The following is a 12615-nucleotide window of genomic DNA, read 5'->3' on the forward strand; positions in this document are numbered from 1 at the left end:
AGCCTCTCTCTGTGCTGCAGGGTTATTGGTGCCCACAGAGGGAACCCTGCTGCTGTGTCCTCTCCATCCTGGCAGGTCCCTGAGTCCTTGCCATGTCCCACTGTCTGTCCTGCAGTGCTTCCTCTCCCTCACTGCACACACAGAATGTTCTCCGGCTTCCCCTGCCCTCTGCTTTTGCCATTTCTCTTTATTTCAGGGACCAGTTCACAGGCTCTCACTTGAGCTTCAGTTTCCATTTGTTACACATCCTTTAACACTTCATACTGCTTGATTAAAGGGGATTTTTAACAGAAAAAAATCCTTCTCCTCGCTGTTCTCCTCCACACTGCCTTACTTTTTGGAGTTTTTTTTTTTTTGTAGAACAGTGTGAAATTGTGTAAAATACTCTGGATTCCTGTAACCAGGGGAGTATTGCCCACTGCTGAATGTATCCCCTACTCCAGTGTTTTTGTCATTAATTTTGCATTAGTGCATTTTGATGAAAGCACAGAGTGGAAGGACCAGGTTTGGATGTAACTAATTTATTGTTCCCTTGGGTTTCATCAGAACCACTCTGGTGGTGCTTTGTTGTCACCTGTGGTCTGCAGGGGAGAACAGGGGGGAGCTGAAAGCAAGTTGGTATGGCTAGGCAGGGCCTAAATATTACATTTACTGTGCTTGGGATCCTCCACTCATTTCCAGTGTCCCCCAGCTGCTGGAGCTGGGTGTTAGGAGAAGACACCTGGATAATTCCTGTTTCAGGGTGATGACCTCTCAGGACAAGTGTGGCAAAACCATTTGCCTCCACATGCACCTGTGCCTTGCTGCAAATGGGCTTTATTGTTGTTTTGAAAGTGAAATTAGGAGAGGCTTAATTAGGAAATAATAACTGGGAAACCACTGAAGAGCTCCTTTGGAGAAGAGGCTCCTTCCTTGGAGAAGCAGGTGCTGAGCCAAGCTGAATTTTGTTGTAGGGACAGAAAAGGAGGGAAAAAGCTGCTCCTGGGGGGCTTGGGGAGGTTCTAAAGAAGGACTCAGAGATGCTGAGTTGTGTCTGTGTATGTAAAATCCTTCTGTGTCCAACCTTTGCAGCCTCAGGATCTGCTGGGAAGGGGAACCGCCCCATGGACCTGGGCCCAGACTACAAACCCCCCCTGGGAGGTGAGTGTGGGGCTGAGCTTCTCCATGGCCACGCTTTGCTTCCACTCTGGGTCAGCCAGGGAATGTTCCAGCAGCAGTTCCATCCCAGAGGTGCTCCCAGCGTGGTGTGACACGGCTGCCAGAGTGGGACATCAGTTCTGTAGGGACAGGTGGGGAGGGAAAGGCCTCCTGTGCTCCTCCTCTGCTCAGTGCCCTCAGGGAATGCTCCCTGGTGTTGGATAAAGAGTTTCCTTTGGAGCCAAGTGAGCCCTGGAGGCTCCTGCTCCAGTTCCAGGGGGAGGCTGTGGTGCTGCAGGTTTAGCAGGATCCCAGACTGACTCTGCTTAGAGTGGGGAGGTTTTCGTGATAATTGAGTAGGCTGCATCAAACTGTGATAGACTCAGTAGGAAAAGGATCTGTAAATCAACTTCCAGATGAGCAGTTGTCCAGAAGCAGTTGCAAATGCCAGAGGAACAAACATTTCTCAGGAGATCCATCCCCTCCTGCTGCTCTGCAGGATTCCAGGCGGCTTTGGTGGGCACTGCTTGCTTTTCCTGTGTAATAAATGAGCCTTCTCTCCCCTCCCCAACCCTCCCAGGCAGTAACAGTCCCCATGGCAGCCCCACATCCCCCCTGGACAGCAACATGCTGCTGGTGATCATCGTGTCCGTGGGCGTCATCACCATCGTCATCGTCGTCATCGTCGCCGTCTTCTGCACGCGCCGCACCACGTCCCACCAGAAAAAGTAACGGGGCTGGGGCTGGGCCTGCCTGCCTTCCTGAGTCCTCTTGAATTCCTGCAGTCAGGGTTTGTTCCCTCCAAGTCCTGCAGCCTGCAGGTGCTGCTGGGCTGCTTTTCCTGTCAGTGTCCCAGAGGTCCCAACCATCGGTGCACACACAAATCAGGGCAGGGCTTCCAGCGTGCCTGCACTTCCCCCAGCCCCAGGAGAAATTGGCCTTTGTGGTGTTGGTGAGGTCCCCAGGATGAGGTGAGAGATGAGAATCTCTCCAAAGGTTCTCACCATCTTCTCAGAAGGCTGAGTCATTATTTGATGATATTATGTTATATTAAAGAATGCTATACTAAAACAATTCTAAAGAAAGAGAAAGGATACAGACAGAAGGCTTAACATGAATGACAATGAAAAACTCGTGACTGACTCCTCAGAGTCTGACCCAGCTGGCTGGGATTGGTCATTAATTAAAAACAATTCACATGGAGCCAATCAAACATGCACCTGTTGGTAAACAACCTCCAGAGCACATTCCAAAGCAGCAAACACAGGAGAAGAGAATCAGATAATTATTATTTACATTTTTCTCTGAGGTTACTCAGCTTCCCAGGAGAAGAAATCCTGGTGAAGGGATTTTACAGAGGATATCACGGTGGCAGTCCTTCACAAGTTTCCAAAGTGGAGCCAGTCCATGTGTTGGGAGCTGGGAGAGCTCAGGCAGCTCCTCACTCTTGCATGGGTGGGCTCAGTGCATTGACATTATCCAGGTTTCAGCAGGATCACTGGGGGGCAATCTGAGTGTGCTGCTGGATTCCTTAGGCAAGTGCTCCAAAATCCCAGTGGTTGTATCTGAATGCTTCCCTCAGAGCAGCTGCATCATTGCTGCAGCACTGGTGCTCCTGCAGGGTCTCTCTGTGTTCTCTGAAGGAGCAGAGCTGTGTTTGCAGTTTGATGTTTGATGCAAAACAGATTTTTAAGGAAGTGCTGAAAAGCCAGGCTTGGATAATCTGCAGTTGCTCTGCTGCAGCAGGACCACCCTGCAGAACTGCAGGGGAGGGAGCAGGGCTGGAGGAGCTGGCCCTGGCACACCTGGCAGCTGGGGCTGTGCTTGGGAGAGGGCAGCAGGGATGGGCCAGTGCCAGGTGTGTTTTATTTTCAGGGCAGAAAAAACAACCCTGTGAAATCTCCATTTCTGAGTGCCCTCAGCCAGGGAATAACCTGATCCCTGTCACTCATCAGCTCCAGTGGGAGCAGGATTTGGGAGTGATGCCTGCCAGAGGGGTCCCTTTGGGAGCAGACATTGACCAGAGCCATTCCTAGGAATTCTGCTCCCAAAGGGACCCCTCCTCCAGCTTTGCCATGGCCCAAAGTGAGGAGTCAGCGTGGCTGAAACCTACATTTTGCTGTCACAAACTGCTGCCATCCCAAATCTCTGCCTCACTGGGGTTTGCTGCTGCTGCTGAGCAGGGTGGGAACCTCCCCAGTGGGATGTGTGCAGCCTGAGCAGGGCTGGAAGGGACATTCCTGTCAGTAATCCTGTGTTCCAATCCTCTTGGGAGAACTGCACCTCCTTCTCCAGCTGCTGCTGGGGCTTGGTGAGCCTGGGATATGGACACAGCACTGGGATATTCTCTCAATGAGCAGAATTTCTGCAAACCTAATTCTCAGTAACAAAGGCTGGGCTGCAGAGCCAGGGCTGCATTCCATGGCCCTGGATGTGCTTTGAGGTGTCACTGGGGCTTGTGTGCAAAATTCCAAGCTCCTTGCCCAGTGGGAAACTTGTGCCCAGCTGGATGCAAGACCTGAGGGGAATCCCAGGGGAAAGCTCTCCCTGGTGAGCCCAAATCTTCAGTGCTGTGTCCAGCCCTGGCCCCTCAGTTTGGGAAGGATGTGGAGATGCTTGAGCACATCCAGAGGAGGCAACGAGGCTGGCGAGGGGCTGGGAACACAAACCCTCTGAGGAACATTTGGGGCTGTTTAGCCTGGAGAAGGGGAGGCTCAGAGGTGCCCTCATTGCTCTCTACAGCTCCCTGAAGGGAGGTTGCAGACAGGTGGGGTTTGGTCTCTTCCCCAGGGCAGCACTGACAGAACCAAAGGACAGAGCCTCCAGCTAGGTCAGGGAGGGTACAGGTTGGATATCAGGAAGAAAATTTTCACCAAAAGAATAAAAAAGGACTGGAATGCTCTTCCCAGGGAGGTGGCAGAATCACCATCCCTGGATGTGTTTAAAAAAGGCTGGACATGGCCCTTGGTGCCATAGTCTGGTTGAGGAGTTAGGGCACAGGTTGGAGGTCTCTTCCAGCCTCAGTGTTCTGTGATTCTGTGGGAGTTGCCTTTTCCAGAAGTGAAGAACATCTGCTGTGCTCTCCCTCGCAGGAAACGAGCCGCCTGCAAATCCGTGAACGGCTCCCACAAGTACAAGGGGAACTCCAAAGATGTCAAACCTCCAGACCTCTGGATCCATCACGAGAGGCTGGAGCTCAAACCCATTGATAAATCCCCAGATCCCAACCCCATCATGACAGACACCCCGATCCCTCGCAACTCCCAGGACATCACCCCGGTGGACAACTCCATGGACAGCAACATCCATCAGAGGAGGAATTCCTACAGAGGTGGGAGCCCATGGGGGGTGGGACACATTTCCTGTGGCTGGTGACATCCCTTCTTTGAGAGATGACAAAGTTCCTCATCTCTGTTCTTATTTTCCAAGTAGTGGGTTGGGTTTGTTCCTGGTTTCTGAGACTCTGGAAGGGTTGGAGCATGGGTTTTAGTGAGGAAATGGAGCATCCAGGAGTTAGATCTTTACTTGCTCTTGGTAAATACTGATTAGTAATGGGAAGATCATCTCACTTGATATTAAACCACTGGAGCTGTTTCTGACCTTTCAGCCCAGAGCTGAATCACTGCCAGAAGTTTGCCCTGGGGCCTGGAGAGTTTCTCCAGTTGCCAAAATCCTCACCCTCACTTCTTCCCACCTTGCAGCAAAGGGGGAAGGGGCTGGTTTTGTCACTGGGGGCTCCAAGAGCTGCCTGGGAGCAGGACTGGAGGAGGGTTCAGGAGCTGGAGCAGAGCATAACGTGGCTGTTTCCCCTCAGGACACGAGTCAGAGGACAGCATGTCCACGCTGGCAGGAAGGAGGGGCATGAGGCCCAAGATGATGATGCCTTTTGATTCTCAGCCACCTCAGCGTAAGTGAACCCCCCATTCCTGCTGGAGCCACTCCCTGCTCCCAGGAAATCCCTTCCTGGGCAGCAGGAACAGCTCAGGGCAGGCTCCTGAGCCCTCCTGGTGTGGGCAGAGTGTGAGGCCATGTTAGAAGGGACTGGGAGTACTGGGGTGAGGGCAGGAGCTTGGCCAGGTGTGTCTGACCCAGTCTGGGGCTCTCCAGGGACTGCCTGTGGGCCTGGCTGCTTCTTGTAGTCATTCCCTTGGAACCCTGCCAGTGTCCAGCTGCTCCACAGGAGCTGGAATCTCTGTCAGGTTCCCCACTGCTGGTTTTTCCCCTCCCAGCCCAAGCAGTCACCATCCCCTTTATCTCTGCAGTTGCTGCTCTCAGAGCCCTCTCTGAGTTTACTCCGAGCTCCTCTTTGCCCTGGGATCCTTCTCTGATACCAAAATCACCATTATTATAAAATATTTTTGGAATTAAACAATATATGTCGAGTTTTCAAATGACTCCAAGATGGAAAGAGATGAAACCCTGTGAGAAAACACCAGTGAGGAGCTCAGGAGTTACTGTGCAGGGGCAGAACTGGGAGGTGAAATTACACCCAGGCTGAGCTTTGGACTTCCCTGAGCTCCTGGAGCCAGGTGGCTGCTGCCACAACCCTCCATTTTATGGAATTATTTCAGAGTAGTTCATTACATTTCCACTTTCTTTTTAATTAAAAACTGAACTGAGCACTTGGTGTTCTTGATGTCTACCTCCTTTTTCAAGTGATTGCTCAGTTTGTGAATTTTCTTGTTCTGTGACCTTTTTCCAAGAGAAGCAGTGGTTGCAGAGTGATCTCCTTGCTGTCTCCCAGCTCTCTGTGTGTGAGGAGGGAGCAGAGCAGAGGATGCAGTTTGACACTAAATTCCTTGGAGCTGGTCTGTGTCACACATGGCTGTGTGACAGGTGCTCATGCCAGGCTCTGCCCCAGCTCCTGCCTTGCCAGGGGGGGCACAGAGCAGGCCCAGGCCCTGCTGGAGCTTGGCTTTGAGACTTGGACTCTCCATGCTGTTTGTGAGAGCTCCAGGGGCCTCCTGCCACAGGCTCTGCTTTGTGGGAGTGGAACATCCACTGTGGGCTCTGCAGGTGCCTTCCTGGCACGTGAGGCCCTTTCTCAGCCCCACCAGGACCATTCCATGTCCAGCCTGGGCCTGCACAACCTTCCCTGCCTTTCTTCCACCCACTGCAGCATTCAGATGGAGTCATTAATCACCTCCTAAGTACTGAATTATGGGAACCCACTGTGCCATTCCAGTCTAATTTGCAGTCATGGTGTGTACCTAGTGACTTCCTTCTTTGCCTCCTGGAGCACAGAAGTTCTGGAAGGATGTTGGGAAGCCAAGGGCTGTTTATTGTTTCACACACCTCATTTCATAGTGTATCCACCATATAATAGTGGATAGTATATCAGTGTGGGTAACAAATCTGAATTCTCCTTATTCTTCTGAACTTTTCCTTGGAATCAAGCAGTGCACTAAGAGCTGGTGGCACAGTTTTTGGAGCTGTAATTGGGTGATTTTTTTGTCCTAAGCACGTTTGAGGTGTGATAACCCAGGGATTGATTCTAGGCTGTCAGTCAGCCGAGGGCCTGGCTCCCTGCTGGAGGAGGGAGCAGGGAGGGGTCCCCAGCCTGTCCTGTGTGTGTGTGTTAAGTGTTTCTCTGTCTTGTGTTCATCCACAGCTGTGATTAGTGCTCATCCCATCCATTCCCTCGACCCCCCTCACCACCATTTCCACTCCGGCAGCCTCGCCTCTCCAACCCGCAGCTTCCTGCAGCACCAGCTCAGCCCATGGCCCCTGGGCTCTGCCATGTCCCATTCGGACAGGGCCGACTCCACAGGTGAGACACCAAGCCTCAGGGAGCTGCTGCTCTGGGCAACAGCCAGGGAAACACCTGGAAATCCCAGCCTGGAGCTGGGTCAGCCTCCTCTGGGGGTTCCGTGAGGATGGGCTGGGCTTTTCTGGGTAGGTCAGATACTGATCCTTGACATCCGTGGTGGTGTCCTTGGAAAAGGGGATTCGTGTTTTATACACAGCTCCAATCAGGGATTGATTCCTCCTGCCAAAGCCTCTGGCTCTGGAGTCTGAAACATCAGATTAACTCTGAGCTGCTTCATGGGGTAACTTTTCCCTCAATTAAAACAATTTCAAACCAGCAGGGATGGCAAATCCAGGCTTGGCTACTGAGAATGGGGGCACACAGAGAGTGGGGGTGATTTCCAGGCAGCACTTTCAGACTTGATCAGAATCATCTGCAATATTTTTAGAGAGCACTGAAGTCTCCAGTGCTCTGAAAAATCCCAAAGCAATGGTGTTGCTAAATGTGCACGTGAGTAACACATTGGGATGAAGCAAACTCTGAGCTTCTCTACTTTAAGGTCACCATTTGAAGGTATCACAGCCACAAGTGTGGTTTCCTTATAAAAACAGTTCCTGAGGCTGCAAGGTCCATTCCAGCCCAAACCATTCCATGAGTCTCAGTCAATGGATTTCAGGTGTGGCTCCTCTGTGACCACCCCAGTGCTGTGAAGAGTTCCTGGTTAAAAATGCCAATACTTTGATCCTCTGGGGTAAAAGGAGGCTGCAGATTGGTGTTCTGTGCTGTTTGTCTGAGGACTGGAACACGGAGCTCTTTGAGTGCCAAAGCGGGAGAGGTGGAATCGCTCAGCTCTCAGCTCCTTTAGCTCCCACCCAGCCGATGGAGGGGGCCGGGGTGTCACAGCAGCCCCTGGCAGGAGGAGCCGTGTCCCCGTGTCCCCGCTGCAGCGGCAGTGACCCCTGCTGTCGCTGTGTGTCCTTGCAGAGTCGGTCCGGAACACGCCCAGCACGGACACGATGCCGGCGGGCTCGGCCGTGCCCAGCGCGGAGCTGGCAGAGGCCGAGGGGCCATTCCTGCCCGCCGAGGAGGAGCCCCAGGGCCCCCCCACGGCCCACGTGCGCCCCTCGCACCCCCTCAAGAGCTTCGCCGTGCCCGCCGTGCCCAACGCCGGCGGCCCCTTCGACCCTGCCCTGCCCAGCACCCCCCTGCTGACCCAGCAAGGTGAGGCCACGAAATGGGGATTTGGGGAACAAAGGGTTGGGCATCAGAGGAAATATGGCAGAGGCTGGGCTGAGTTTTGGTGGTGTCACTTTCTGTACATAGATAATTCAATCCAACACTCCATAACTGAACCGTTCCTTTTCTCTGACAGAATCCTGTTCCTTCAGGGAACCATCCCAAACTACTCTGGGTTCAAAGGGAGCTTTAAAGCCCATCCTGTGCCACCCCCTGCCATGGGCAGGGACACCTTCCATTGTCCCAGGGTGCTCCAAGCTCTGTCCAGGCTGACTTTGGGCACAGCCGGGATCCAAGGGCAGCCCCAGCTGCTGTGGGCACCCTGTGCCAGGGCCTGCCCACTCTCCCTCCCATCCAGGAACTCCTTCCCAACATCCCACCTAACCCTGTCCTTACTGTGCTCCTTGCAGGAGCTCCCTGGGCAGGCTCAGAGGCAGTGCCCAGCCTGACCTGTGCCCCTTTCCCTTGGCAGCCCCCGGGCACCCCCTGCACGCGGTGAAGACGGCGTCCATCGGCACCCTGGGCAGGACCCGGCCACCCATGCCCGTGGTGGTGCCCAGCGCCCCCGAGGTGCAGGAGACCACGCGGATGCTGGAGGACTCGGAGAGCGTAGGTACCCCCTGCCAGGCTGGCAGGGCTCACCCTGGGGCTCTGTGGGCACCTGCACTGCCACCTGCATGGGCACAGGGGCTGGGCACTGCCACAGCTCGTCTGCCCGGGAATCCGCACAGAAAAGGGGGGGAGATGGGGAGGGTCCTGCTGAGTCCTGCAGCTGCAGCTTCCTCAGCTCTGCAGGGCATCCCCAGTGCCATCCCTGAGCTCTGCAGGGCATCCCCAGTACCATCTCTGAGCTCTGCAGGGCATCCCCAGTGCCATTGTCATTTCCCAGCTCTGCAGGGATTCCCAGTGCCAGTGCCATCCTTTAGCTCTGCAGGGCTCTCCCAGTGCCATCCCCAGCTCTGCAGAGCACTCCCAGTGCCATCCCCAGCTCTGCAGGGCATCCCCAGTGCCATTGCAATGGAACATTTGCCATTAATGTCAGTGTGTTCCAAGCCAGCATCCCAAATATATTTGTAAATTATCACAGGAAAGTTTCCTGACTGTTGGGAAGGGTGCAGCCTTGTTGGGCAGCTTTGGAAGCAGCTTTTAAGGAATGTTTTGGGTGTGAGGCACTGGAAGAGCTGTTTTCCTTTCAAATTGCAAACCAGGGAGCTGCTCCTCTGGCCATTGTGTCACCTTTTAATACAGAAATATTAACTGCTGCAGGAAATGCTCATTTGGAATTTATATTTCTTTTTTTTTCCTCACTGTCTTTTTGTCACGTGTTTTTTTACCCTCCTGATTTTATTTCTCTATGTGCTGGTGAGGAAACTTGATCTTGGTGCCCTTTTGTGCTTTGGTAACTCCTGCTTTATTAATTTTGTTTGGTCAGTACCAAACTCATACTCCTCAACTAATTTGTAATATTTAAATAGAGCCATTAATACTTTTTTCCCATCAATGTATTAGTGCAAGGTAGAGTCAGCACAAAACCCAGATTAAATTAAATTACTGGTTCAGCTATGAGTCTTAAAATGTAAATGCAAGTTGAACTGTGAGGTTCAGGGTTGGGTAGTGATTTGAATTAATTCTGGGTTTTAGGAAAATGTGTAGAAGGAGTTGAAGGAAGGAGTTTACTCCCAGCTGCTGCTCTTATCCCAGTCAGGAGTTGGCAGATGATGTGTTGGGCAGAGCACTGGGATGACTTTGCTGTACAAGTGGAGGAGGTTTGTGTGTGAGAACAGGTCAGGGCTGGAAACTGCTCAGAACTGGGAAGGACTTGGTCAGGAGGGGTTTGGAGATGAGCCAGGCCATGGTCTGTCCACAGTGGTGACAGAAATGAGACAGCTGAGCCCAAAAATGTGTGGGTTTAGCAGCTGTCCTGATCCCAAAACAGCCTTGGTGGAATATTCCTTTGACCTTTTTTCCTGACACTTGACTCATCCATTTATCTATTAAAATGAGATGATCATTTAGCCCAGGTTGACCAAATGCAGTGACAGGGATGGTCTTGTGGTGATTTAGAAGCTGATGTCTGGTGGTACTGTCAAGATACTTCACATGGAGCTTCAAGTCATTGCTCCTTTGTAATCCATGGATTGATCCAGGAATTTAGTAGTTCTGGTCCTAAGACCTGGATTTGACAATCAGAGGGTTTTGGTCTGTGTTGTGATCAGTGCAACTACTTTTCTATTTTCAGGAAAATGGAAGTTTAATTTACAGCAAGAGCAGGTTTCTGTACATGACTCTGTGCTGCCTTTCCCTGGTACCACTTGTGCAATTTCTGCTGACTCTGCCAAGTGCAGGAGCAGCAAGCAGCCCCAGGACCCTCAGTGGGGAGGGGAAACTGAGGACACCTCCACAGTCAAGCAGTTCTTCACAATTTGTCTATTTTCTGTCTGTTTACCTGTTCATTAATTTCTTTCCAAAATGCACCATATAAAAGGTGCACAGGACCTTTCCCTAAGCTGGGAAGATCCTTCTCAATTTCCTGCTTTGGTTCAAAGGCAGGGATTGAGACAGGAAAACAGGGCTTGGCCAGTGGAGCTCTGAACCACAACTGCCCAAGGGCTGCACTTGGAAAGAGAGGAGCTGAGCTTTTCCAGCCCTGCCCAGAATCCCCGAGCTGGGAGAAGAGCTCCCAGACCACTGAGTGCAGCCTGTGCCCAAACCCCCATTGATGTGGATAAACCCCCTGGGGGTCAGGGCTGCCCCAGGAGTGCCCTTTGCTGAGCCCCAGCCCTGTGTGAGTGCCCCTCTCCCCCTGCAGAGCTACGAGCCGGACGAGCTGACCAAAGAGATGGCGCACCTGGAAGGACTCATGAAGGACCTGAACGCCATCACCACGGCCTGAGCGCCCCCGCCGCGGACTCAGCCTTGCCACACGAGCATTGGACAGAGGAAACCCGAAAGGAAACTACAACAAACAAGAGAAAAACAAGAAATTAACGAACCAGAAAGAGGGACAGCACATGAGAGCAATGGAGGGAGGAGGAGAGGAACCAGCCCCAGGTGACGCCAGTGTCACCCCTTGTCCTGCAGGGAGCCACGTGGGGTTCCAGCAGCCCCCAGCAGGATGGGCCACGCCAGGCTGGGATCCAGCAGGACAAGTGGACTCGCCATTAGTTTTTTTCTGGTCAGGTTTTGTCTCAGTGGTGTGATTGCCCTGCCTTTTCAGTGTTGGACATTGGCATTTATGTACAATTTTATTTGTTGTTTTTATTTTATCTTTTTTTATAAAAAGGAAAAAAAATATTGTAATAAAAAAAAAAGGGAGAAACTGTTGTTTTCCACAGCGTAGGCTGAGGTTTGACTGCTTGTTCTATTGTGTATGAAAATTCATTGCCAGTGTGGGTTGTTCAGTTTTGTTTTTTATTCTGCGTATAATTACGTCCCCTTCTGGCAGTTAATCCATGGCCTTTTGGGATGCTGCACTGCTCTTTGTAAGCTTTTTTTATTATTTTTATATTATAATTATTAAAAGCCTGACTTTCTCCTCTCATCACTGTGAGATTCCCAGTCTGTTTGAGTTGAGGTGTAATTGGAGCCTTGTTTGTCGCTTTTTGTGCAGTTTCATATTTTCAGTGGGGGGAGAAGTAGCTGGGGAAGGGGAGGGGATCCTGGGGGGGGGAGGGTTCATTCCTGTTGTTTTCCTGTCTTTTTCCAGTGACTGGGAAGACTGAAGAACAAGGAAACATCTTCAGCTGTGCTGTGTGTCTGGTCACTGGGCCCAGGAAGAGGCTCCTTTAGGAACATTCAGAGAATTCCTCCTGGGAATTGGGCTTCTCCTGCCCAGGTGACCCTACAGGAAGCTTCTTTTGGCAGCTGTTTTGTTGTTGTTGGTTTCAAGATGGATCAGGAGCCTTGGAAGTGCAGAGTGAGGGCTCAGAGAGGCTGCAGGGCTGGGCTCAGAGAACTTGAGGATTTTCTCATTCCCAACAGCCCAGATCCTGCCTGGAGAGCACTGAGTGGCCACAGGGTCCTGCAGGTCCTGTCCCAGGCCATCCCCACAGGAATCCTGCTCTGAAAGATTCCTCACACACAAACCAAGGCAAAAATGTATTTTTTTACACTTTGGAAACCATGTAAAAATCAACCCAGTGTTGGTGACCCAGGTGCTGTTCACAGAGCTGTCTGGAAAGGGAAGAGAAGGAACAGGGAGGGAAGAGGGATTTTCCTTCTCTCCTCCTGGGCTTGCCTGGCTCTGTCCTTCTCTGCATTAAAAAAAGGGCTGGAGTTCAGTAAAATGAGAAATAAAAAGAGAGAGAGAAACCCCAACCAGCTGCCAACGAGCTCCTGTGTAATTTCACTTCTGGGATAAAAGGAATCCCAAACTTCCTGATGGTTCAGGGGCTGGGATTTGGGAAGCTCAGGCCCCTCTGTGCCTCTGCCAGGAGATTTCCACTCAAGTGGCAAAAAGAACTTGGCTTCCTTTGCTTCCCTTTATCCCCTGA

At 51.9% G+C, this 12615-nt stretch overlaps 1 protein-coding gene across 4 annotated transcripts in view; it reads left to right on the top strand.

Moving 5' to 3' along the window:
* Positions 1 to 11889, top strand: part of NEO1 (neogenin 1) — a 171225-nt gene extending 159336 nt beyond the window's left edge. For all 4 annotated transcript variants that reach the window (XM_030228246.2, XM_030228249.2, XM_030228250.2 and 1 more), the window contains exons 21-28: positions 1072 to 1140; positions 1718 to 1865; positions 4230 to 4468; positions 4952 to 5044; positions 6749 to 6907; positions 7871 to 8107; positions 8595 to 8731; positions 10932 to 11889. In XM_030228246.2, coding sequence (XP_030084106.1) covers positions 1072 to 1140; positions 1718 to 1865; positions 4230 to 4468; positions 4952 to 5044; positions 6749 to 6907; positions 7871 to 8107; positions 8595 to 8731; positions 10932 to 11015 — 1166 coding nt within the window. In that variant the 3' untranslated portion in view covers positions 11016 to 11889. The remainder of the gene's footprint in view (positions 1 to 1071; positions 1141 to 1717; positions 1866 to 4229; positions 4469 to 4951; positions 5045 to 6748; positions 6908 to 7870; positions 8108 to 8594; positions 8732 to 10931) is intronic.
* Positions 11890 to 12615: the final 726 nt, after the last annotated feature.

Source organism: Serinus canaria, chromosome 10 (assembly GCF_022539315.1).
Source record: "Serinus canaria isolate serCan28SL12 chromosome 10, serCan2020, whole genome shotgun sequence".
NCBI classification, from domain to species: Eukaryota; Metazoa; Chordata; class Aves; order Passeriformes; family Fringillidae; genus Serinus; species Serinus canaria.